Source organism: Phaseolus vulgaris, chromosome 1 (assembly GCF_051622355.1).
Source record: "Phaseolus vulgaris cultivar YP4 chromosome 1, ASM5162235v1, whole genome shotgun sequence".
NCBI lineage: Eukaryota > Viridiplantae > Streptophyta > Magnoliopsida > Fabales > Fabaceae > Phaseolus > Phaseolus vulgaris.
The window spans coordinates 51,927,632-51,952,402 of NC_143498.1; the positions used below are offsets into that span (position 1 = coordinate 51,927,632).

Genomic DNA, 24,771 nt, shown 5'->3' on the forward strand with positions numbered 1-24,771 from the left:
GGAATGCTGAAAAAATATTTTGACAATACTAAAAAAATACAATAATTTAACAACCAATTTTAATAATATAATAATATATATTAGATTTTTTAATTAAAAAATAAAATAAATATAATTAAAATATTATTAATTTGAGTTATTAAATAAATAATTTGTATTTTTAATGGTGTGAAAAAATTATAACCACTTACTATCTTGAAGAGTGAAGAAATGAGTTGTGCATTGTGGATCCCATTTGGCACTCATCCCAAAAAGTTTCACCATTGATTTGAGGTGATTCAACTCAGGTAAAAAAATTCACTTTTCAAAAATCACAAGACGCAATTCACGCATTAATTCCTGCCGACAATAATTTATAAGAGTTTGAATTTTGAAAATCTGAGAAGTTTTGGTCTCTGCAAATTTTATCTTCAGGGAGATCCTTTATTTCTAATTTTTCAATTGTTGTGCTCTTTAAAAATCCAATTTCCATTGTTAATGGCCATTTGTTAATTTAAACTTGGAAATCGCCAAAGTTGCTACATTTGAATGCATCTATCTGGACATACAACAAGTAGAAACTAGTTGGTGATACGTTTTAAGGTATAATTAGTGGTTAAATTAATTTCTAACAAAATTTTAATTATTTTTAAAAGTTTAAATTATAATTAAATATGTTTTTTTTTATCCCTATCATATAACACAAAATTGATTTATATTTTTTTGTCTAAAATTTAGATCATTCACTTGCTTGTAGTATAAAAATGTTAAAATAAATCATTTTATATGTGAAATAAATTTAATTTGAGATTTTATTTCATCAATCCACTAAAAAAGTAACTAACAATCATTTCTATAAAAAAGAACTTATTCAGATCATTTTCATACTAGTACCTATTGATCTAAAATTTGATTTAAATTCAAAATAAAAATTAATTTGGTCTTATAATATAATAAATAAAAACATATTTAACCCTTTAAACTAATATAATTTCAAAATAAACGGAATAAGTTGGTGTTTTTTTAGCATGGAATGGATATGGATTCATCAGGTAGCTTATTATAGCTTGCGTGCATTTTAGCAACTAAAATATTGAAAGATTATATTTGAAAATGTGAACCTAAATAAGCAATATAAGTGAGTGCATTAACTATGGATAAACAAAAAGAGCATGAACTTCGAATCAATTTATGTTAAATGGAGCAATGGTGCATGAAGTAAACATCCTTCAACTACGACATTTTACAGCATATTTAGCTTGGTCTTATTAAAGGGAAGAGTGAAAGAAAAGACAAATTGCTGAAATGTCATCCACGGCAATGCCCCGTCTCTTCCGTTTCCATGCATCTTCTGCACACTCTACCAACCGTTTAGCTGCCTTAGCTTTATCTGGTGTTGAAGATACAATTTCCACTGCTTCTTTGTTAGATATTACATCCCAAACCTGCATCACAAAACAAAACCAATAGAATGTGTTAACATTGCTGCTAAGTATTAATTTCAATCAGAATAGATGTAAACATAAAAACAGTTTCAAGGACAAGATTCCCCACCCCATCAGTGGCTGCCACAACAAACTGGTCTCTGCTACTTATATTTCTGTGTGTTACCTCAGGCACAGAAATTAGGCCATGCCCTTTAATGCAGTAGTCACCAAAGGCCCTAGACATGGCTAGTCCTGGAGACTCTGCATCCGGCAACCACACCCTATGCACTCCTGGCTCGTCCTCTAGGCAGAACACACGCCCCTGGCACTCAATTATTCTCTCTGCCTCCTCTGCAGTCAAAGGTTGTGCATCACCACAATGAGAAGCCAAAACAAATGCATAATTACAAAAGCACACGGAGCAAAACTAACGGGGTAAATTGGGCTTGAAATCAACTGTTAGCTGAACCGCTACCAAACTTCCATCATCTGATGTTGTAGCCAACACAGCACGAGAATCTCCAACATTTGCTATCACAATGAGTTCACCCTGGTCATCATGGAATGGTTAAGGATTAGTTTCAAAGCAACTCTACAAACATTTTGCTTGGTCTGTTTACGTATGCCAATTACTACCATGAAACTCTCTTTTTCTTTATAAGAAAAACAACATGGGAAAACATTTAAGGAACCACCAAGTTTTGTCCCTTGTTTTTACCTGTCTAACAATTGATAGGGCAGTTGTTCCGCTGTAAAATGAGTCTATCTTGCGGTACTGCTTCAGTTCTTGATCAATGGCCGCACAAGTCTTCAAGTAAGAGTGCTTCCATACGTTGAATCGGTATAGTTGCTTTTTTCCTTCCTCTACATCAATACCAGGATCAACTGAAGTTTGGGCTAGCGTCTCTTGCCAGTTGCATAGCAAAGATGATGGCATTGACTCTCTTACTTTTTTGGCCACAAAGTGACCCCATGGTCCATGCCCATCAAAAATCCCACAGAAGATCATGTCCTCTTGGCATCCAAATTCCTATAAACAACACCAAAACATAACAAAGGGACCACAATGAGTAAGCTTGAATTGAATTTCACTCAAGCATTATTATCACAATTAAAACTATTCCTCCCATAACTATATGACAAAGAAGATAAAGATATGCATACCTCCCACACTATGCAGCAATCTTGGTTCACTCCTTTCTGACCTCTTTTGGAGAATACGGAGGCAAAGTTGTTTGAACCATCGACATGAACTGTGCCAGAGCTACACAGCATCATCTCATTCTTCTTAGCCACCTTTGCCATTGCTTCGGCAGCTTCCCTCCCTCCGCATTTCTCATTCTTTCTTCCTTTCTTCATTGAAAACGACCGTGCCAACCCATTGAACATCGAGGAAAAATGCCCCATCAACTCTGCAACGTGACTCTCCACACAGCACTTTTTGTGGTTTTTCTGTATATAGTGTGGAATCTGCATTGTAATTAGGTAGTGATAACTAAACGTATATATACTCATACACGTATGTATACAGAACAAAGCAAATGAGTAGCAGGTGAGAAATTCTACAAGAGCCCACAGGAAGGAACCGTTTTAATTTTTTTATTCGTATCTTTGCCTTTTCCTACATACTTCCTTCTCAAAAAAAATTGAAACGTGCAACAAGTTGGGGGATGCCGTGACTGAACAAAAGGACAATTTCTGACTCAGAAAGCTTAGAATCTAAGAATTTAATATTTATCACAGATTTAAAACCTTAAACTACAGATTATGCAGAAGTAAGAATATGCATTCTGACGTTGAATTCCAGGGCTGAATCAGAAATTATTTCACTGCCTGGAGAAGCATGAAAATTAAAATCTACGCCCACATCAGAGTAAATATTAACAGAGAAAGAGAAAGGAAATAATGTGAGTCAAGCTTCCTTGATATAGCCCCCATTAAATGCCCACACATTGGTTTATTAATAATATAGAAAAGCATAGATCAAAATCGAATTGTGTATTGGTAACTGAAGTGGGACATAAAAGTAAGAGTAAAAATGGTTTCTTTCTGGTTTGCTTTCTCGTTGGATTCAGTGTCATGAAAAAAAGCATACTGCTCTGTTGACATCAGAAGCATATTTAAAAAGAGATTCTGAATATTAATCAAAGTTAGAGCAATAAAACTTGAACACCTGACAAAAACAAATTTTCAAAAACGCATGATGATAAGTCACAGGTCACAACCCATATATACCGGAACATGTTCAAACACCATTTAAGACAGGACCAGAATCGACTTTACTTGTGCAAAATAAAAATGAAAGAAGTAAAAACATCTTGAGGAAATAGAGACAAAACATCTTAAGGAAATAGAGTAGTTTGTTAAGGTTGTGGGTCAAGTGAAAACTCCCATTTGGTTGTTTTTAGTTTTGAAAGAAGAAAGTGAGAAAGGAAAATGAAAAGATGGGGAGGACCTTGGAGTTTGTTGGGGGAACTAGAGAGGGTGAATCTGAGGGAGTAACCGGAGAAGAAGATGCTGTGGCCGGAACAGGAGGGAATTCCGACAGGGCACGGTGAGAGTTGGAGAAAGCAACGGTGAAGAGAGATGAGAATCCATAATGGTGCTTTCTTTTGTTTGGTTCTAGTTCCTTCTCTTCCTTCTTTATCTACCACACCAGGACACACCAAAACAAACACATTTTTACAAACATAGCATACAACCCAACTGCACATAAATTTGTCTATTATTCTCTTTCTACATTAACATATAATATTAACAACATTCAGAAGAAAATATTAAATATTGTACCTCTGATGTAACTTTTGTTGATTAACGTGTTCAATTCAGATAAGAAATCTTCCACAGCTCTCAACCCCAGCTAGTCATTGTCAAGTTTCTTGGCTCCATAGCGTTATCCACCCTTTTCTTTCTTTCTTTTTTTACCATAACTGGTATGTTCTACCCTTCTACTCTACCTCATAGTTATATAAGTTATATATATAAATGGTGGTACAAGTTACAAATATACATTATATGACTATTTCAATAGATATTTATAGATATTTGTTTATATCTTATAAAAATGTTCTTTTTATCCCCTAACTAGTATCTAATATTACTTTCTTTGCTTACTAGTATTTATCATATATAAAGCTACCATGTATTACATATATGTTGTATTTATGTTAGAGTATTGATATGTTGACAATTCTGCACTAAATTATAATTAAAAAATAAAAAATTACTAAAATGTGAATCTTACATGTAGAGATAAAGTAATTTTGAAATTGTATATATGTCCTCATGTATTACACATATAATGTTTTCATCGAGTGTTGATATGTTGACAATTATGCACCAGATTACAACTGAAAGAAAATTCTAAAATGTGAACATTACATAAGGAGATCAAACAATTTTGAAATTGCATATATGTCCTCATGTATTACATATATGATGTTTTCATGTGTGAGTGTTGATATGTTGACAACACTGCATCATATTATAATTGAAAAGAGAAATAATTTTTTGCTAAAATGTAAACATTACATGAAGAGATGAAACAATTTTGAAATTATATATATATATATATATATATATATATATATATATATATATATATATGTCCTCATGTACTACATATATGATGTTTTCCTGTCCGAGTGTTGATATGTTGACAATCCTACATCATATTACAATTAAAAAGAAAAATAATTTTTTGCTAAAATGTGAACCTTACATGAAGAGATAAAACAATTTTGAAATTACATATATTCCTCATGTACTACACATATGATATTTCTTGTCTTGGGTATTGATATATTGACAATCCTGTACCAAACTACAATTATAAAGAAAAATAATTTACCAAGCTACAATTTTAAAAAAAAAATTGCTAAAATCTGATTTTTATTATAGTAATATCTTTCCGTGTATAGTTGTAAAACTAATATTTGTTCTTCTTTAAAGGCAGATGCATGTAGACAATTGTTGACTTGTCATTTGTTTTCCCCACATGTAGGAAGATAATTATTGTGCAAATTTTGAAACAATATGGTTGATTTGGACACCCAAACAGTGGGAATCTTTTTTATTATTTAGAAGAAACAGGACCATTTTTATAACGTTCATAATATCGAAATATTCTTATACTGTTCTGCAGATTCGGGAATTATTGTGTCTAATGTTTTTCAGTCTTAAAAAATAAGATTAACATGTTAATGAAGGATGGTTTCTGCTAACTAAAAAGAAAGAAAATAAATCAGTAGTTCGCGACCCTGATTATATATTTATTCAACCATATTCGATAGCCATTTTATTTTATTTTAATTAAAAAAAGGCTGTTTTGTAGATAATACCAAAAGAAGTTGAACTATGAATAAAACCTTTTATATTTGATTGCAATAATTGTGACCAAGTTCTATTTTCATTCTTCCTCTAAGTTAGATGTTTGATGAAAACTTGAAAAAACTTTAGAGTTTTTTAGATTGAGTCAGCATCCATGGTTTGCAATGATATTAAAAAGAGATAATGTTTTTATGAGTTTGTTAAAATTTTGTCATAAGCACACGTCTTGGTAGGGTTGAATGACTCCTTACAAGACCGCCCAAAATCTTAATTTACCATTATCATCTCATTATTTTAATTAATCAGCATATAAAGTATATCAAAAGTGGTTCTTACTTGTCATTAGTAGAAAATGAAATAAATGATTTTAAATCACTGCTAAAAGAATTATTTTATTCAGTTTGAGTCATGTTGATGATTGCAAAGACAATAAAGAAAAATGTGGTGCAATTGGTTTAAGAGGCTATCTAAATTTGGTCAAAAAAGAAAATTAAAAAATGCACAGTAATATTGAATAATTGTTATTGTACTAATCTAATTCGGGCCGGATGATTTCAAAATGTCTCTATTTAGTGTCGATCAACATGTTTAAATGCATCGAGATAAATTATGATCAATAAAGTCAAATAGTACGAAAAATTAGATAATATATCCTTAATTATAATATAATGATTTTGATTCGGTTTATCAGATTCATATAAATAGGCAAAACAATAAAAAAGAAATGTATCCTATCAATAAATTAAATTAAACTTAATAGATAATTATTACAAAAATATTTTTAGAATTTTTGTTGAATTAAGAAGATACAACGAATATTCATTTTTTTAAAATATACTTAACACTCAAATACATTTTTTTTGAGACATGTATTAAATATTAAACCTTGTTTGTGAATTTTGGAATTTGGATCTTATTCGACAACAACAGGGAGGGATATTCGTTGAAAATGAACACGTTGTCTGTTTCTAGGTTTTCCTAAACCCACTAGTTCCTTTGTGTTCTCTAGCTTGCATAGAGAGAAAGAATAACTATTTTCTTTATATCATAATTATTTTTTCTATAAATTTTCATTTTTATGGCATGTAATTTCCAAGTCATAAAATGGAAGGTTATAATATTACATTGTTGGTCTAAACGATAAACACAACCTTATTTAAATTAAAAAATACTTTATAATATTTCTTTTGACACACAATAATTATATTTTAAAGTTTACATCTAAGAAAAAGTCAAACATTAATTATTTAAACTACCCACTTGATTTTCACAATTTTAAATTTTAAAATATAGAACATAACTATTAATTCTCAAAAAACACATGTTTATTGGATTCTGTCTAAGTTTATTTGAAGATTCAAATAAATATGCACAACTTTCAAATGGCAATAGAAATGAACATTAAGATGATGAAAATAGATGAATTGGGAGATTCAAGACTCAAACAATCTTCTTTATTATAGTTATCTAAATATCAAGTTCCAAGAACTATTAACTGATTTAATTAATTAATTAATTAAATTGATTACAAATTAAATCAAAGTATTATTTAATTTTATCTGTAATTAATCATCAAATAAATAAAGATTCAATCAATTTTTAATTTAGATTTTAAATTTATAAACGCAAATTGTAATCATAAAGTACAAAATCAATATTAAAAAAAAAACAAAAACTCAGAGAATTAACCAATCAGAACAAAACTCAATTTGACTTATTTGATTTTGATTTCCTAAATTGATACTCAATAATATTTAGTTATCCAAAAAAACAACGAATGAATTTACGAGAAAAAAGAAAAGAAAAATAAGATATATAAAAAATAATAAAATTACTATAAATATACGTGTCACCACCACTACCCTCTCATTGTCAAGAATGAGAAAATGATACTAATAAATGGGTGTGCATTAAGAATACATACTATATATTAGGTTTAGTTTGTAACCTTACTAAAATTTACCCGAAATCCTAATATTGAAAAAAGCTTAGTTCATGCTAATAATTTTGAATTTTGACTTCCTTTTTAAAGTGCTAAGCAGGGACTAAATAATGATGAATAGTGTGTGTGTTTCATAATGAAGAACTAAATTAAAAGTTTTAATAAAATAAAGAATTCTAATGATAGGAATTAAAGTAAAAACTAGTTGATTATTAACTACTTTTACTGTGTGTTACGTGTGAAAGTGTGAGGCATTGTACATAGGTGGAAGTGGAACTAACATAACTAAAAAAGAAGTGCGTGTGTGAGAGCTTTTCAAAAGGCAGAGTAAGACAACAAAAGTTACTAGTCTTTCCTTAAATATTCTAAAACCTACCCTTTGCTTCAATGGGAAATCCAATTCCATTTTAGCAGTTACATATTAGAACTGCTTCTATATTTCTGATTTCACACTCAAAAATGGTTTTCTTACTTTGATTCCCTACCCTGGATAAGTACATGTACCACTTACTTTGTCTCTTCAAATTCACTTTAACTTTAATGCTGGACAGCACATAGCAGCACAACCTTTCTGTTTTTCCTAACCTAGTTACTAGTTACTACACATGGCTACTGTGATTCCTGGTATATATCATATGCTTCACCTTCATTCCATTAGGGTGCTGTGTTCTAGTTGTAGGTAACAAAAAAACAAACCAAAACTTCCAAACACTAAAAGATTAAATGAAAACAATACACATTGGCAGGGAGGGGCAGGTTTGAGTGTGTGAAGCAAACGACAAGTTAGGAGGATTTGGCATATGAGCATTCTGCAGTAAAATGTTATGCAATTTGCAGTTAAAAATAAAAATGACCCCACTCAAGTATAATATACTTAACCTACTTTCTTAACATTGCCCCTCCATAGCTTGGTGAGTGCTATAGATCCATCTCAAATCTCAATTCCCAATTTCTTATGTTGAGATCCGATTAGAATATTTTATAATATATAAGTGGATGTAAACTTCATCTTATAAGTCGATTTTATGAAGTTGAGTTAGACTTAAAGTTCACTTCTTAATATGGTATCAAAGTCATTTAAAGTTTATCCTAACAAGAGTTTGCTACCATCCATGAGTATATTCTCCCACGCACGAACTATCACTCTCGGCTGAGGGATATTAGAGATCTCATATTGATTAGAGATTAAAGCATTTCATAATATATAAGTGAATGCAAACTTAACCTCATAAATCGATTTTATGAGGTTGAATTAAGTTTAAAGTACACTTCTTAATTTCTTATGCTCCCTTTCACCTACATTCCAATTAACCAAGTAAATTTCTTAAAAGTGAAATTATGCTCTTCATCACAATATTGCATGTGCCTTTTTATCCTCCTCTTTTTTTTTTCTCTAACCCAACTCAGAATTTGGATAGAAAGATTGTTACTACGAGGACTCAAAAGTGTGGAGAAAAGAATCTAGTGTTTGGTAACTATGATGTTTCAAGAGAGAAAGACTACAAGACTCAAAATGAAGGAGTGTGTCTTGTGTTCACACTAATATTAAACCTTAAAAAACAAAATGAAGAGGAAATTGTCAAAAAGAAAAGTTAAGAGTATGATTTTACCATAAATTTAATACGAGAAAACTCATTCTCGCGTGCGCCCATGGACTTTACCTTATGGTGGCTATACGTTTATTCACCATCATATAGCAATCATCTAACATTACTATGTAAAAGATGGAACCAAAGTTAATGCTTTCATTCTCTTTGTGGCTGCTTTTCCATAACAAACAATATCCAATTTCTCATAATTTATTCGGCTCAGTGGATGTGGATGCACCGACCCCACTTTTGCCTAATGCCAAAGCCATAATAATAACAACTCTCCTTACACATACAATAATTTTCCCCCTATATTAAGAATCATGAGCTTCTCTATAATATTTTTATAGACTAAAAGAATATTAACTTTACATATAATGATTAATAAAAAAACCTTCTCGTAGATTTTTAATTTGTGCATGAATTAATATTTACTTAAAAAATGATATTTTACTTTTTATATTTTCTTAAAATTACTTACAAAAAATTATCAAAGATGCCCTAAATATAACAATTAACACCAAATAATGGATAGACAGGGTCCACATAGTTTGACGAAGACAATAACGTTAGTTTTACGCTTAAAATACAAGTGGAGTATTTATATAAAAAAGACTGAGGAGCTTTTAAGGACATAAAATTTGTCCAAGCGCGTGCTCAATAAAGTTCAAAATCAAATGAACATGGAGTGATATATATTCCATCATTACATGGTAGATATGCATATTCATCTTCAAATCATTGCATAACTTGCAAATTCAACACCCAAACTTCAGTGGAGTGGTGGATAATAATACGTAAAAACTAAATATGTAGAGTTGTGCCATTTCATCACATTGTGTAGCACATGGAATATAACCTCCTTCCAACGTCAATCGCTACCACTAAATTTATGTGACGGGGCCTACCAACTAGATAATTGGCACTGCTATTTTTCCCACACAAATGGAAAATGTAGGACCATGTAGCTTTCAAATGCCAGAGATGTTGGAATAGTGATGCAGCATAAAAAAGAGACAGATGAGATGCATTAAAATATCTCATGTTTCCTTGAATATTCCACCACCCTTCCCTCTCCCTTGCCTCAATTTCCGATTGCAAAGTCAGGGGTGGCCAAAAGTTTGTTGCATAGCGTCACATGAAAAACTAAATGTCCCCGTGAAGCATGCACAGCTTAGCCCAATTAATACTTAACAGCTCTATGATGTCATGCCCCATTGCAGCTGAAAGAAAGGCAGAATAAAATAAAATGAAATGCCATCATGAACATTGCTAATATTCTGTTTACATGAAGAACATTGTAGAGTGCAGAAAACCACGTCTTTATCTGAACACACATAGAAATGCATATGCATTCAGTATATCTATGTGACAACAAACATATAGATAGCTATACAAAAGTTTATGAGCAAATTTCCATTTTTCTTTTGTATTATGAGAAGAGTACGTTTTCATATTAGCATAGCGTCTTCTGCGTGCAAATCTACGTAGTTTCTGGATTGTTTAAATGATTGGCTTGAAACTGTCTTAAAAGCAGCAGGGACTGATGGTAAAGATTGAGATCGATCCCATCAACGTTTCTACCAACACGTGCTTGCAAAACTACCTAACAAGGAAAAAAGAAGCATGCTCAAATCGTCTTATAAAGACAGTTGTCCATGTTGTGAGTGAATGTGTATTACAAAGCACATTATGTATGTGTGTTTGCAAAAGAAAACGGAGAGGTGAGCCTTTTTTTCCAAATCTTGACTAGAGTATACCTCATTATCATCAGGTTGGATAAGGAGTTCACCAATGAATTGGTAGACAGAGCCAACTTGAAAGCTAAGGTCCCTGAGATGTTCGGTACTAACTTTTAGAATGTCATCGCCATCAATAATCGTTGCTACGCCGGCCTCTACAGAATATTCACGTAACCTATGGAAGGCTATACACAAGTTATTGACTGACACTTCACTGTCATCACTCATCACTGGCAAGTGGCAACAACAACCACAAAAGATATATAATAGAGAAATTTATTCTGTCAATGAAATCATACACCAAGTTGTACCAGTAGTGCAGTTATAGACAATTAGATAAGGAATTTAAATATCCCGACATATATGAACTGTTTTCAATTATTAGGAAGTATATTACATGGTTCAGTATGCTGTTACCGTTTTGAACCCCCTTGTTTCAGTTGAAGATAGCTCTCAAAGTGATTAAATTCAAGTTAGTCTTGTGCTGATTGTCACGTCAGCAAAAAATAATATCATGCGATCCTTATTGCAAAGCTAACAGCAATCTAACAAGTGAACATAATTGCATCAATTTAAAATCTACAGGTGCTTTTATTGCAATAGGAACTAGCGGGACCAAAACTGAATTTTGGTGAAACTAGGAAAACCAGAAATGCAATTAAACCTATACTGTATGTTAGTAGTGCCCTCCAATTATGCAGCCACATCAAGATAAAAGAGATTTATAGATGCCACTCACAGAGTGACCCATGAATGCAGAGATGATGCATTCTCGCAAAATAGTTCTTAGTACAATACATTATTACAATGAATTACAACAACGGTAGACTTTAAAGAAGTGAATCACAACCAAAAAGTGTGTTTATGTTTCATAATTGAACACTAATATACACGTCATAGTTAACAAACTAAAACCATCGTCAAGGACCAAAAGATAATCAAAATGTATTTTATTGTAGATTGTGGGTATGTTGGGAATGAAAACAGATGAAAATGAAATCCAGAGGAACTACATTCAATTAAAAATAACTTGCAGGGTAATTTTGTTATCTTGAAGTGGATACTGAACATATGTATCTTACATTGAAACTTGTCACTCCAATCCAAGTCATATTTGGGGAGATGAGTGAAATTATTTCATATTTTTATAGCAGCTTTGAAATCGTTAATATTTTGAAATGTATAGATCTGATCTGAGACATGAAGTATGCCAACTACCCAGAGCTGGTTAAAATCATCAGGCAATTTAGCATTCCCACGTAACTTCCATTCCATCCATATGATAGAAAGTAAATTTACCATAACCAAACTGCCATCATTTCAGAAATCTCAATGTTGGTGTCCCCACTCTACACCATGGCACCAATTGCCGCTATGGTCACCCTGATAGCATGCCATTATAATTCTTACAAGAATAGTTTCACTAGTATCCACATGACCTTCACTACTAGAAGTCATATAAATGTGCATATGTGCATAACGAGATTTATACTTTTAAAAATTATCATAATGTTGGTTGAATCCCTGAAGTGTTTATTGGCAACAAAATAACAAGACAAGGAATTTTAACATTAACTTCCATTATTTGACATTGTCAATTTGTCACCACTACAACAGTGAAACATCTCATTAAAAAAAAGTCACACATATATTGTAATTTGAAAGGTGGAACTCACTTTCCAGTTATTCTGAGTGAAGCTCCTTGCTTAAAAAAAGGAGATGATGGGTGCAGGTCTTGTAAGGAAACCAACGTACCAGATTTTATTTCCAAAGACGCCATCAGGTAGTAAAACTTCCACTTTTGACTGCAATTAGGCAAAACATAACATATGCAATGACGACATTTTCCAAGGCACAAATTCATGTTAATGGTAAGTTTCACATTACAAAAGCTTTTGTAGCACATCATCTACCTTGAGACAAGCTTTTAACTCTAACATAGCTCCATTATATGACATCATCACAACATAATAATCATAAAACATTTTAATGAATTGTTTCTTTAACAAATCATTATTTCAATAAATTCCCAGTCAATTCATAATTCCCCATCACTGTTTATCCAAGTTCAGTTGATCATATAACAGTTAATCACAAGCAATTTCTACACGAGCAATAGACAGAAAGCGTTAATTATTAAAAAGTGTTTATAAGGGATTCTCTTTTTATCAAAACCATAGGACAAATAAAAAAAACACAGATGACTCCAGTCGTTTTATAAATAACATTTCATTTTAAGTGCATAAAAAGGTGAACACTCAACAAGAGAGAGCTTAGAAAGATTAAAAACACAGAATCAACCCTCACAATGATGAAAGATTGTAGGACAGAACAAATTTTCAAGTAACATTGCCAGTTCAAGGTTAAGCTTCCTTTCTATCCCTTTTTACTTCCTAAATTAAATTAGACAACCACTGCATAGTGAAAATTTTGATGTAACAAACAAGCATTAATAATAAATAACACTCACAACGATTCGTTAATGGCTAACAGTCTTCCATCATTTAGCCCTAATAACTTGCGCTTTGGAGAAACCGAACTTCTGAGGAAACAAGAGAAAGAACGAGGTTACTTTAAAACAAAATCAAATCAAAAGCAGGTGTTTCTTCTTCCACCCCGACAAAGTTCATCCTTCACCCCATCAATATCTGAAAATACAATTTTATCCTCTCTTTAAATGATTTTCTGATCAGTTTTTTCCAGAATTTTTTCGAACATCCCTTTTCGAAATTTATATGTGTATTCTGAAAAACGTTTTCAAGAAATTCTAGAAAAAAAAATCTGAAAAAGATTTCTAGAATAAAATTTCCATAACTAATATAATATGTTTTAGAATATGTTTTTCAGAATGAGACCAGATTAGATGGAGTATTTTGGTCTTTTTATCCATTTAATGGGGTGCAGGAACAACTTTGTCGGGGGTGGAGGAAGAAATACCCTCAAAAGCAACTGAGTTTCTGAGACAGGGAAACGTACAATGGGCTGGGCCATGGCCTCATGAACCACAGATTCACAAACACGAGAAGTCTGGATAACAGAGAAAACGAGAGGGAAATTGATATTTGCACTCTCTATTTATTATTTAAACCCCCTACCTTTCGCTTTTAGCAAAGAACGCGAGAACAAAATTAATTATATAATCACGAATTTCGTTGTATTTTTTTCTGTTCTGAATAAAAGTTTGTTATATTCTTGATTTTTATATATATTTTTTTTCATATTTTCAGCTTCTTTCTTGCTGCACAGCAAATATGTGCTTTTCGTCCAATCCAAACAGGAGGCTAAAGTTTCTGAACAACATAAACCTTTAAATACAAAAGTCCCATAATAGAACATAAAGGGTTATGGGGATGGTACCAATTTTGTCATTGAATTAATGACGATGAAAGCTTAATAGAGTGAAGAAAAGTAAATTTGTTGCGGATAGAAAATCTGTAATTAGAAAATCTTCCTGTATATCTGCTAATTAATCTCATGTAGTAAATTTTCCTACTTTTAAATTTTAATGAACACGAATGTGTTCATTAACTAGAAATTAGTTTTTATCTAAAAAAAATATTTGAACTATATACCACCTTCCATTTTATTTTTAAAATATGAAAAAATAGGTTTAAGTTTTTTTTTAATTAACATTTATTGAGTTTCTAAAATTATTGAGTTTGTTTCCCACACGACTATTACTAGTGAAGACAATGCGAGGCAGATCATGAACTCATGTAGTTAAAGATGGAACGTGTGGTTGGTCCACATAACCCATAACAACAAAAAATTACTATATTTCAATGTTATTGAAATGGAACAATAACAATTATGTTATTATGTTATTTTTAAAATCAAAACATGATAATAATTAATTATAATAACTTTTTAGTTGCTTAAAAAATAATATATTTTTTATGTTTCTTTATTCATAAAAAATTTACATTTAACATATTTATTTGATGTAGATCGAAGTTTATATTTATTTAGCTTATTTAAATTTTACTTTCAATTATATACTCATATGATACAATACATATATGAAATGTTAAAACAAAATTATTGTTTTAACATTTTCATTTAATTTTTTTGTTAAATTTTACTTATTGCGTGTCTATGTAGGCTAATCATTATACAAATTAAAAAAATAATTCATAATTCTTATGTAATTTTTGAAAAATAAATAGAGTGGGTAGCCTGTAACTTCTACAACTTTTGAAAACTTGAACATGGTAAAAGATTTAATTGGTTAACTTCAAAATTTTCAAATGTTAAAGTGGCGAATTAGTTCCTACAATGATCCCCCAAACAAGTACATAAGTTTTTAAGAGACGTGTTTTTATTATCATGGTACCAACAACAATTGATAGGCAACAACATTTTTCAATATAAAACAAAACCTCGCGTTTCCTGAAAGATTCTTGAACTTTCATACATCAACTTGACCAAACAATTTTATGTATATACATCTGTTCATTGCAAACCTTCATGGTTATTCTGTCTTCAGGGAACAGACTCAAATGTGGCTTTATTAGTGGCCTTCTGGTTAAGATTATTTCCAAATTCCATTCCTCCATATCCATACTGTTGAACAACTAGCACAGACGAACGTGAACCAAAATTATTTGACACCAAAATGTCCCCTATAACTCCAAGTTCTAAGCAATCACACCACTCCAGCAAATCTGACAACACCTTAGAGTTCCTACAATTCCCTTGTCCAACTACGTAAAGATCACAACCAATCTTTTCTATCTCATGGAGGACTACAGGAATACCTTCACCACTACGAACATCAATCTCTGAGTAGGATATTGAATCTTTATTGTTAACCGCTGTAAGTCTAAATGAGCTTATATACTCATCATCTAACTCTTTTTGCTTATCTGTATCTATTACTGCAGATAATATCCCTTGTGCTTCTTCCTGAACTGAAGCATCTACTTCTGCTGCTTCATCCAACAAAACCATTCGAGTCACTGATAACTGTGTTCCTGGATGTCCTGCCATTCTCCATGCAATAGCTAAGGCTTCACGATCATCAGGGCCCCCAACAAAGACAACACAAATACGAAGGTTCGTTTTGGGAACTGGCCCAAAATCACGATCAACAAATATAGCCACGGAGCAAGGAGCACCTTGCATCACATTTTGGTTGATATCTTTGTATACAACACAGGTTAATTCTAGAGTACCTTCTAAACTGAGTTGTTTATGAAATGGAAGAAGAATTAAGCTTGAGCGTTTCTCATCTGCTGATTGGTGTATGTCCTCATGAATAGTGGTGTATGCTGATACCACATTTGAGGTATCGATTCTAATAGCATCATATGCCTCTCCAAGTGCATCAAATGTGTTGTGAATGCTTTCTAACTCTTCCTGTGACCTGGTCAGGTTTTGTTCTCCGGGTTGGCTACTTGGCTTCCCTATATGTGTAGCAACTAGAGCAGCAGCACGTCCAGTGAGTTCAATAAGGTATAAGGCAAAAACATGCACAGGGGAAACTCTCATGGGATTGAAACATTCAATTATGCTACTCATGCTTGCAGCTTGGCGAGTGTTGTGAACACATGCTATAATTCGGAGCTCTGCATCAACTCTTAGTTTCTGAATAGTCTTTAGCTTGTTCTGTTCAAATCTCTTTCTTGGTTTGTAGACGGCATTGATGACGGGAGACACAACTATGGTCATCAGAAGAACAGCAGAAGTTAAAACGGCATAGGTAGGCACAGAAAATATCTGCAATAACACGTCACAAGAACTTATGGATTGAATTGCAATTGTTTTGTATAAGGAATTGAATAAATAGATCAATTAATACCTTTCTATCCCAAGCAATGTTGAGCATTATTAGCGCCATGGCGCCTTTAGTATTCAAAAGCAAGCCCAGGGTCAAACCATCTCGAATACGAATACCAAAGAAAACAGTGGCAAATACAGTGCTTAAAATCTTTAGAGTACACAACAAGAATATGATGATAATTGTTAAGGGCCAGCTTCCTTCGGAGAAAATCGAGCTCAACATAAGTCTCATCCCAGTTCCAGTAAAGAACAAGGGTACTAAAAACCCGCCAACAAAATCATCTGAAATTGACATGACCAAGTCAGCAAATTTCCCATGAGGTAAAATCAATCCATAAACAAAAGCCCCAACGATAGCATGTGCACCAAGAAAATCTGAAATGCATGAACAAGCTAAAACCCCCATGATTATAAAGAGTAATTGGTTATCATTCCATTCGTCTTTATCAGCCTTGCGATCAATAAACCATTGAATGATTGGACGTACCACAAAGATGCATACAACAATGAACACTATCGTGCTTATCACAGTGTAGACAGATCCTTCACCATTAACTGAAAACGGAACAAGTAAAATGAAAAGAATCCAACCATAGGTGTCACTAATCATGGCTGCTGTTAAAGCCGCTTTTCCAAGACCAGTATAAAGGAGCTTAAGCTCAGAAAGTGTATGTGCTACCACAGGAAAACCTGTAACAGTGAGAATTAAAGTCCAAAGTATATAAACGTTATTTGTGCTTTCTTCAAGGGGAAACATCGTATGATATCCATAAATGTTTCGAAACAGAGCATATAACCCCGGTGCAACGAGTATGGGAAAGACGATCCCAGCAATTGCGATGTTTGCAGCTTTCTTCTTCACGTGTAGAATGGTGTTCAAGTTCATCTCCAATCCACTAAGGAATGAATAAAAAATGAGACCAATGTGGGAAAGGATCTCAACATTGACGACCCCATTTACAGGAAAAATGAACTCAAAAATTGCCGTGTATCTTCCAAGTAATGGTGGTGTCAGTAGGAAACCAACCTACACACATTCTACTGTTAGAATCACCCATATGAGAAAGTTTGAAATAGCTTTATGAACAAAACATCTTGGAGATTTATTTACTTACAGAGATTTGTGAGATGAGACGAGTTTGATGGAGAGGTTTGTAGATTATGGAGAAAACACGAGATAACACAGCAACAAACGCAATTTGAATGGCCAAAACTGGTAGTTCTGTCTTCAAGACTTTATCAGTTTTCCAGAATTGATTAGGATTAACTATAGATACCTCGTAACATGCAGGTATTGTGTCCGTCATTCTTCCTTTGATTTTGTATTTGATGCACTATTCTCAATTTTTCTTCTACTATGTTGTTTTCAACCTTTATATATGTTTTTTCTTTGTCTCTAACAGAACCTATGATTAAAACATTACTGGTATGTATATCCTGGACAACATAAATTCCACCTTTACATATCTATTTATGGTCTCACTTACCTTATCCTTAGTGTCATTTTCTGTTTTTTTATAAAATATTTTTTTTATATATCTTAATTTAATATTTTATTATTAAAAATCAGTTATCATTATTTAGAAAAAATGTGTTGTACATACATCATCTTATAATTTCCTATTAATACCTTATGTGCTTATAATGATACTTTCACAACCTATTCCATTTCATAAACTGGTGGAAGTTTTACACAGAACAAATGTGACAAATTGTCAAATATATATATATATATATATATATATATATATATATATATATAACCAGACATAAATATCTGTAGGTTAAAAATATTAAAGTAAATTATTTTTAAAACGTAAAATATTTTCACATGGGACCCACAATGTCACCATTTCAAGTCAACTATTACATTAGACTTGCAATATTTCCTCCTTTTGACAAAAATTTAGAAACTACATATTCAACATTGAATTAAAATACTCACATTTTAATTAATTGTGTCAAAAATAATTTTTTTACCCAAAGCTTATTTATAATTAGTTTTATAGTTTTTTTTTCACTATTTACTCACTTTCTATATTTTACACTGTCAATTTACAACACCTTCTAGGTTCCAATTGAATTCTCTTCTAAAATTAAAAAAATAAATCTTATCATTCATTCAATTAGATCTATATGAAAAAACTATAGATTTTGTAACTATAATCAATTAAGCTCAAATACAAGGTTATTTAACAAATTCTACCAAGATGAATTATAGAATTAATAATAAGATCTTGTTGATTGATATTGTCTTTTTCAATCAAATAAATAAAAGAGTATGAGTGTAAATTGTCTAATGTAGTGGATTGGATTGTGGTGTGCACCATAGATTCTCTATTACACCAAAAGTCAATAAATTTTGAATGTTAATTAAGTTAACTGATCTCTCAAGTTATTTTTAAACAAATTAAAACAAAATTCAAAATCATCAGCGAGAATTTGAGTGTTAGTAAGAACAACTAATTAAAAAAGTGGGATTATTAGCTAAAGGTTGAAAATTAACAAGAAGAAACTGAAGCAAATTAATATTCGAGTTCATTTATCATTGATTCCTTCGTCAGTTGGCATAAATAAATTTAAAACTAAATTAAATGTAAATAATCAAACATTTAAAAAAAAAACTAAATGTAGATAGTAAAATGTTTTGAGTTATTATTGTTAAATGATTTGTACTTCTTAAAAGATTGAGAGTTTAAGTATTTAATTGACAATTGAAACAGTTTAGAAGTAAAGGAGAAGATTTTGCTAAGAGTGACGTTGGTTGAAATGAGATGGTTTGAAAATGAAAAGAAATGAATGAATGAGTTGAGAATAAATTTGGAAGAAACTTTTTTTTCAAACAGTATAATAGTTAATAAGAATGATACTCGCTTCTTAGTCTTATTAGAAAAGTTAAGACAATATTTTCTTTTTTCTTTTAATAACTCAAGACAATATTTTTCAATGTTGGCATTATTATATTGCTTTTTTTTCAATGAATGATCTTCAAACCTCAACTACCCAAGAAGTTTTGCACATATATTGGCCTTTGAATTGCATATTTCTCTAATTTTCTATTTGTATAGGGTTAAGTTAGTTATTTTATTGCACCATTTTTTAAAGTTAGATTAAAAGGAAAAATAAGAAGGTATATGCATCTTTTATATTTTATCTTTTCATTAAACACCTACGCATTCTGAGCATTCTATATGCTATTGAGATAAAAAAAAATAGTTATTATGAATTTTGTATAATTCTTACACAAATCGCTATTGTATATCCTCTTATACCCATTACAAAGAGTAATGCGTTTTGAAAATACACATACTAGAGATAATAATACTTTTTAATATATAAATAAATGTAAATTTTATTTATAAAGTAATTTAGGTTGAGTTAAGGTTAAAGTCTAATTTTTAATAATAATAATAATATGATTATGTGAAAATTTATTCTATAAAACTTAAGGTTTTATTTCCATTATGTTATGTCTATAAAAACATGTTATTTAGGAAAAAAAATTATCTAAAAAAAGCATTATCAAAAGTTATTTTTATGAAAAATATTGATATTTTAACGAGTATTACAATAAAAATGTCTTTAAAGAACAACAAAAATGTTGATTAAATTGTAAAAATAATTGTCTAAATTTTAAACAATAAATTGATAACGAATTGTGAATAGGTGGTCGTGGATTTTATTTAACTTCATTAAGAATGCAAATTAATGAATTAAAGTGTTGCATAGGAGAAGTATTCGACTCTTATTTCACATTGTGGACACAATTGAGTCTTAAAAATCTCTATTTTTTTTACTTATTTTGAAAAAATGGTTAGTAACTTATCTTATCACCTAATTTATCCTAATTTTCTGTCTCTTGTCATATAGTTTTCTCCTCTGTGTACAATTTATTATAACTGTATATAAATAGCAGTGCTGATTTCCATAGGACATTTGAGGATAAGAAAATAATAAATGGAAGATTCTTTGTTTCCTTTATGCAGTGTCTTTTAAGTCAAAATGTCAAATTGATATTTATTTCCTTATCTACTTTTTCTTTCCTGTTATTTTCGGCCTTTCTCTTCCTCACATCTTCACATGAAAATCACTGCAAAATCAACCACTCTCTCTACTCTTGCAGTGCTTACTAATATAACCACCTACCTTACCAACTTAAACTATTCAAGAAAAATCAAGTATTTTAGAAAAATAAACCCAATAAAAGATTAAAGGAATGAGTAGTAGTATTTAAGGAAAAGAAATAAAGAGTATTTCAGAATATAGCATAGATAAAAGAAAAAGAAAAAAATAAGGCTGAAGTAGGAGAAGCTACAAAAGCCATTGTGTTCCTTGTATTACAGAGAACAGGGATGAAAAGAAAACTACACTAAAGAAAAAGAAGTAAACGAATAAGGAAAAGAAGATTGTCATGCATGCTTTGAAAAACTATACCAAAGAAAAAGATATATAGCAAATTAGAAAAGCAGATAGTGATGCTTTGAATCTCCTTTGTGAATAGCCTACTATTGTTCACTTTTGTTTCCATTTTCTAACTCTTGTTCAACTGGTTTTTTTGGCACAGTGCTTAATTCAACTTTGTACAACCATAATATATTCAACTTTAAAATCTGTGTGGGTTGCTTCCTCTTGTAAAAGAATAGTTCTGATACCTAAATATTGAAAACCATTTTTCATAAGTTGAAAAATTAAAAAGAAATTACTTATCTCTCTTTAGGCCTTTCTAACCTTTCTGCAGTCAACATTGGGACATGGACAAAGAATTAAAGAAACATGATCTCAGAGAAGCCTTGAGCTGAAGTGACCTTTTAATCTTTTTTTCTAGATGCATCACCTTTTAATCTTTTATGATGTCATGTTATTGTTGGTCTTGTTCTAGCATCCACCATAGAAAAGGGTGCATGTTTTGGAGGTGACCAAAACCATGTTTTAATATATGTTTTTTGGTTTGGTTTTGGTGATTAAAAGAGCTTCCTGAATAGAATCAGACCAAAAATTTGATCAACTTACAGTGATATTGCATTATCAACACTCTAATTAATGTGGCCCATTTATTATTTTGATTTGCATTGACTAATGTATGGTTAGGTAGGTGGGTATTTTCAGAGTTTACAAGGGCCCCATGACAATAATTTAAAGTGAAACACAGTAGTCCTTTTGTTCACTTGTATGAATGTTCTATACAAGAGGGTCTTGATGCTGAGTACTACATCCTCAATAGTTTGTCTTCTCACTGCCTTGCCTCCATGGAATTGGACATTGGAGTCTCTCACTCAGATCTGAGTCCTGGTATATATGCCATCCTTTTCTGTTTCCTTTTTTGGACTTCCCTGGTTTACAAAGAATGCTATTACTGGCTGGCACTACTACTTCTATTTGTTTGTGATGATCTTATTTGCTTATTATGCCCTTATGTTGTTGTTGATGCACAGAATCTTGGTTTTCATCTGAAACTTCAACTGGGTACCTTGAAGATGTTATTGCAGGTTGGGATATTTGGTGCAAGCAGCACAACTTACCATCCTACTCTCAAGATCACAAGGTTAACCATGTATATCTATGGTTTCATGTTCTCTACCTTTGCTCAATTGTTATTCCCAAGTGTTTACTGTCAAGTATATATCATGAAAGATGTTTACTTATTAATTACAGAAAACCCAATATTTGGTTGATCAGAAAGACTTGTTTCCAGCATTCTCTTCAACAGCTCAAATCCTTCATGGTATGCTCTGGTTTCATTTTCAAACTTGATTGATTTGGCAAATAACTCCTGTGATAATCTTCATGGCTATTATTCTCAACTCTGTTTTTTGTTTTTCACAATACTACTACTTGGCTAGAGGCTCAATATGTCCACAAAAGGAGTTTAGATTTTGCAATAAATGACCAACCTAACATTTCTTTTTCTTTTCCTATGCAATTGCTACTACTTTTGGCAGCAGTGATAGTCATTGAAACTTACCCACCACTGACATGCAAATTATTTCTTTACAGACCATAAAAACTTCAGCACCATGAAGCTACCATCATCACAAAATGATAAACATGGAGCTGCAATCAAGCATGATTCTGCTCAGAGGAGCTATGCATCCAGAGAATCAGATGAAAGTGATGCTTCAGTTATAAATATCATATCTTCTTTTCATTTCCATACACTCAATTCAATGCAAATAATTTTACTCTCATAATTGATCAGAAATGATACAAAATACAAGTTTTAAGATAATAATTGTAAAAATTAATAAGGTTTATCATGCATAATAATTTGAGATTAGATAATAACATATCTTCTCTTGTTTCAACAACAAAAAAACATGATCCATGCCTCTTATTGTGCCACTTCTTCTTTATCTTTCTTTCTTTCTTTTGTGGCTCCCTCACTCAGGTGTCCTTTTGTCCCTTGTTGTTGTCCAGGGGGTGAGTGGAAGAAAATAGCTTATCCATTTGAGTTGGTGAAGAGAGGAGGAGTTGAAGGAGAAACAACCCTGAAAGATATAAATCAGCAGATGTTGATGAGTCCATCAAAGCCAATTCCACACCCTGTGGGAGATTCTCTCACTCATTCATGCATTTCAACTCGTGCCTTTGGTATTTCAGGTAAAGCAGTGGCAGCTCTTACAAGAATTCACACTCAGGGTAGGGGATCTATCACCATTATCAGGACCAAGGGTTGAACTGAACTGAAGTGAAAACTCAGTATTGTATAATATCTTAGATTTTTGTGTTATACTCCTACTCATGGTTTCATAGTCCATACCATAGTATGCAAAACATGTACTAGAAAACAAAAAAAAACAAGGGTTTACCAGCCATAATGTTAATTTTAAATTTTGAATATCATTGGCTTCGTATTTGGATTTCAAAGCCTAATTCATGCATATATAATAATTAATTAGTAAATAATAAATATTATGAAATAATAAGCCAAATTTGAATTATCCATTGACTAGTCAGTTGGACAGACCGTTTGATATAGTTTCAGGAATTATGAAAAAAAAATTATATCATTTTTAGAAACATTTATGGACCTACCAAGATATATGTCTGGTCTGGATTACTAATGACAATCATGGTGAAGAAATTTTGTGGTAACCTTCTCGTCTTGTGTAGACATTGAACTCTGCTATTAAAGATTCTCATTTATGTTTTTGTATTGTATCTATTCAAGAAATAAAGTAAAGCACCTAAAGGTGTTGAATTGCAGGAGTTGTGCAGTAAATGTCGACAACTTTACTGTTTCTTAAATTTACAAATCAGAATTCTTTTTTAAATGCATTAAAATAGTATCATTATAAATGTTATATTTGAAATATTGTAAATTTAGTTGATAACAATTTTACCTTTAAAAGCATTTTGTTGATGTATACAAATAATTGATTCCAATTCATAAAAGAATTCTCTCAGTTTATGGAAAATAATAATAGTTTAAATCTCTCATTTTTATCGTAGATATAGGGAGAATATTTTTAAATTTAAGTTCACCAAGATAATATGGCTAAAATGAATACCATATCTGATGTATAAGACATGAACAATTATGATAATTGTTTATCAATATTTGAGGAGGATCAAATAACTTTAAACAATTTGAAGAATATTTGTATTGTTTAGTTTGACATGATGATCAAAACTTAATTTTTTTAAGTATCAAACAATCTCTGTAATTAAGAGTTTTGTATTGCAAATATTGTTAGGAAATCTCACTATCATCTACCAATTTCACTTAATGTCAATTAGTTTTAAGATGAAATATGACCAAATAGCAAAGTTTATATCTCATCTTGGTAATTATCGATTCTAGTAGGTTCACCTAGTTTGACATGCATCCACGAAGGAGTGTATTAGGAAGTTAAAGAGTTGTCGGTCTTAAAACATCTTTTCACTTAGTGAGTAAATGTTAAAAAATTGTGCAACGATGAATTCAATGTCAGAATCAATGCATATCGTGATTAAATGCTTATGTTTGGTATAAGTTGATATTG

The 24,771-nt window shown here is 31.4% G+C and overlaps 4 protein-coding genes across 10 annotated transcripts; 1 reads left to right on the top strand and 3 right to left on the bottom strand.

Moving 5' to 3' along the window:
* Positions 1–1,147: 1,147 nt before the first annotated feature.
* On the bottom strand, positions 1,148–4,414 carry LOC137814926 (putative protein phosphatase 2C 73). Of its 4 annotated transcripts, none has more exons than XM_068617881.2 (7): positions 4,197–4,365; positions 3,862–4,053; positions 2,571–2,876; positions 2,125–2,436; positions 1,839–1,956; positions 1,534–1,757; positions 1,148–1,424 (listed from the first exon to the last, which is right to left on the bottom strand). In XM_068617881.2, the coding sequence occupies exons 3-7, from the start codon at positions 2,811–2,813 to the stop codon at positions 1,248–1,250; spliced, it is 1,074 nt and encodes a 357-aa protein (XP_068473982.2). In that variant the 5' UTR covers positions 2,814–2,876; positions 3,862–4,053; positions 4,197–4,365; the 3' UTR covers positions 1,148–1,247. The 4 variants fall into 4 exon arrangements, with proteins under 4 accessions (XP_068473982.2, XP_068473983.2, XP_068473981.2 ...); XM_068617882.2 differs by having other exon boundaries at positions 2,571–2,858; positions 3,862–4,112; positions 4,197–4,356; XM_068617880.2 differs by having other exon boundaries at positions 3,862–4,112; positions 4,197–4,343.
* A 5,518-nt stretch (positions 4,415–9,932) lies between these two features.
* MDO1 (telomere-capping, CST complex subunit) lies at positions 9,933–13,617 on the bottom strand. Of its 3 annotated transcripts, XM_068617886.2 has the most exons (5): positions 13,479–13,617; positions 12,685–12,813; positions 11,027–11,183; positions 10,714–10,872; positions 9,933–10,489 (listed from the first exon to the last, which is right to left on the bottom strand). In XM_068617886.2, the coding sequence occupies exons 2-4, from the start codon at positions 12,786–12,788 to the stop codon at positions 10,750–10,752; spliced, it is 384 nt and encodes a 127-aa protein (XP_068473987.1). In that variant the 5' UTR covers positions 12,789–12,813; positions 13,479–13,617; the 3' UTR covers positions 9,933–10,489; positions 10,714–10,749. The 3 variants fall into 3 exon arrangements, with proteins under 3 accessions (XP_068473987.1, XP_068473986.1, XP_068473988.1); XM_068617885.2 differs by lacking the exon at positions 9,933–10,489 and having other exon boundaries at positions 10,512–10,872; XM_068617887.2 differs by lacking the exon at positions 9,933–10,489 and having other exon boundaries at positions 10,512–10,872; positions 13,482–13,580.
* Positions 13,618–15,490: 1,873 nt separating this feature from the next.
* Positions 15,491–18,096, bottom strand: LOC137816105 (cation/H(+) antiporter 15). Its single transcript, XM_068619198.2, has 3 exons — positions 17,905–18,096; positions 16,809–17,816; positions 15,491–16,726 (listed from the first exon to the last, which is right to left on the bottom strand). Exons 1-3 carry the CDS (start codon positions 18,094–18,096, stop codon positions 15,491–15,493), a joined length of 2,436 nt encoding a protein of 811 aa, XP_068475299.2.
* A 3,332-nt stretch (positions 18,097–21,428) lies between these two features.
* On the top strand, positions 21,429–23,653 carry LOC137814928 (uncharacterized). Of its 2 annotated transcripts, none has more exons than XM_090293903.1 (5): positions 21,429–22,078; positions 22,222–22,331; positions 22,442–22,511; positions 22,784–22,897; positions 23,204–23,653. In XM_090293903.1, exons 1-5 carry the CDS (start codon positions 22,036–22,038, stop codon positions 23,461–23,463), a joined length of 597 nt encoding a protein of 198 aa, XP_090150029.1. In that variant the 5' UTR covers positions 21,429–22,035; the 3' UTR covers positions 23,464–23,653. The 2 variants fall into 2 exon arrangements, with proteins under 2 accessions (XP_090150029.1, XP_090150033.1); XM_090293907.1 differs by having other exon boundaries at positions 21,925–22,078; positions 22,784–22,908.
* Positions 23,654–24,771: the final 1,118 nt, after the last annotated feature.

What these genes read in the sequence shown, in the direction of transcription:
- LOC137816105 (XM_068619198.2), bottom strand. Translation starts at nt 18,096, where the DNA reads ATGACGGACACAATACCTGCATGTTACGAGGTATCTATAGTTAATCCT. An exon ending in GTCTCATCTCACAAATCTCT is followed by an intron (nt 17,817 to 17,904) that starts GTAAGTAAATAA and finishes GAATGTGTGTAG; the next exon opens with GTTGGTTTCCTACTGACACC. An exon ending in ACATTGCTTGGGATAGAAAG is followed by an intron (nt 16,727 to 16,808) that starts GTATTAATTGAT and finishes GTGTTATTGCAG; the next exon opens with ATATTTTCTGTGCCTACCTA.
- LOC137814926 (XM_068617883.2), bottom strand. Translation starts at nt 2,813, where the DNA reads ATGGGGCATTTTTCCTCGATGTTCAATGGGTTGGCACGGTCGTTTTCA. An exon ending in TTTCAAGCCCAATTTACCCC is followed by an intron (nt 1,758 to 1,838) that starts GTTAGTTTTGCT and finishes CTTTGACTGCAG; the next exon opens with AGGAGGCAGAGAGAATAATT. An exon ending in TTGTGGCAGCCACTGATGGG is followed by an intron (nt 1,425 to 1,533) that starts GTGGGGAATCTT and finishes TTTGTGATGCAG; the next exon opens with GTTTGGGATGTAATATCTAA.
- MDO1 (XM_068617886.2), bottom strand. Translation starts at nt 12,788, where the DNA reads ATGGCGTCTTTGGAAATAAAATCTGGTACGTTGGTTTCCTTACAAGAC. An exon ending in TCACTCAGAATAACTGGAAA is followed by an intron (nt 11,184 to 12,684) that starts GTGAGTTCCACC and finishes AGCCTTCCATAG; the next exon opens with GTTACGTGAATATTCTGTAG. An exon ending in TCCAACCTGATGATAATGAG is followed by an intron (nt 10,873 to 11,026) that starts GTATACTCTAGT and finishes TTTCCTTGTTAG; the next exon opens with GTAGTTTTGCAAGCACGTGT.
- LOC137814928 (XM_090293903.1), top strand. Translation starts at nt 22,036, where the DNA reads ATGGAATTGGACATTGGAGTCTCTCACTCAGATCTGAGTCCTG. An exon ending in CCTACTCTCAAGATCACAAG is followed by an intron (nt 22,332 to 22,441) that starts GTTAACCATGTA and finishes TATTAATTACAG; the next exon opens with AAAACCCAATATTTGGTTGA. An exon ending in ATCCAGAGAATCAGATGAAA is followed by an intron (nt 22,898 to 23,203) that starts GTGATGCTTCAG and finishes GTTGTTGTCCAG; the next exon opens with GGGGTGAGTGGAAGAAAATA.